This window comes from Nestor notabilis, unplaced genomic scaffold, assembly GCF_000696875.1.
Source record: "Nestor notabilis isolate BGI_N333 unplaced genomic scaffold, ASM69687v1 scaffold13462, whole genome shotgun sequence".
Lineage (NCBI taxonomy): Eukaryota > Metazoa > Chordata > Aves > Psittaciformes > Psittacidae > Nestor > Nestor notabilis.
Window position 1 is genome coordinate 27,082 of NW_009917044.1, and position 991 is coordinate 28,072.

The 991-nt window shown below is 48.9% G+C and overlaps 1 protein-coding gene across 1 annotated transcript in view; it reads right to left on the reverse strand.

Moving 5' to 3' along the window:
- The window catches only part of PCSK6 (proprotein convertase subtilisin/kexin type 6), a gene marked incomplete at its 5' end in the record, with an annotated part of 28,323 nt that overhangs the window by 22,804 nt on the left and 4,528 nt on the right, over window positions 1-991 (reverse strand). Inside the window, 2 exons of the mRNA XM_010024901.1 lie at window positions 1-138; window positions 915-991. The exon at window positions 1-138 is cut by the window's left edge and continues 4 nt beyond it; the exon at window positions 915-991 is cut by the window's right edge and continues 52 nt beyond it. Coding sequence (XP_010023203.1) covers window positions 1-138; window positions 915-991 — 215 coding nt within the window. The remainder of the gene's footprint in view (window positions 139-914) is intronic.

Below are 991 nucleotides of genomic sequence, written 5' to 3' on the forward strand. Positions count from 1 at the left end.
TTGCAGGAGGTCGGGGTGGTTCCTCTCTATGCCGTCATCGAGGATGGTGACCACCACGTTCTTGCCGGTGTAGCCCCTCTGCCAGGCTGCCAGGATGTTCATCTCCGACCTGCAGCGACTGCCTTTATCGCCACAGTGCTACAGGGGGAAAACACAGCTGCAGAAGGGCTGCAACCCTGTTTGTGCCCATCTAAGCCAGCAGCTGGGCTGGGAGCCCATTTAATCAACCCGAAAGTATATTTACATCCCATCCCCTGCCATATAACTTGTAGATTTGTGGCAACTTTACTCCACTGATCAAAGCCGTCCGGCAGCAGTTAATCCAGGCTGTCTCCCTATTATTGTTTTCCTCTTCCATTTCGCATACTGTGGGCTCTTTGGTTTTGAAGTGCTCGCTTCCTTTCTGTGCTTTATTTTAAATGAATTTTCCTGTCAAATACAGATCGATGAAGCAGGCAGGAGAAAAACGATATTGCAAATAGACAATTGCAACTCTTGGGCTCCCAAGTCTCTGCTGTGCAGATCATAGCAAGGGGCTGCTAATGGTGGTGAAGCACTTCAAACTGGCCTCCTCCATGTATTAATTTGCCATTTTACAACCCCACTGCCACGCACATTTGCTATTATTAAGGTGTTTCATTAAAGACTGATTAAAATAATTAACACCCCACCCTCCTTAAAGCAGTAGGTTCTTTGCAGTGGGGAGATACCCACCAGGTACCACATGTTGGGCCACACTGGGTCATTGAAGGGCAGGGCGTGCGGCGCCTCCTCCATGTATTAATTTGCCATTTTACAACCCCACTGCCACGCACATTTGCTATTATTAAGGTGTTTCATTAAAGACTGATTAAAATAATTAACACCCCACCCTCCTTAAAGCAGTAGGTTCTTTGCAGTGGGGAGATACCCACCAGGTACCACATGTTGGGCCACACTGGGTCATTGAAGGGCAGGGCGTGCGGCTCGCCTCGGACGTGCCTCTTCACCC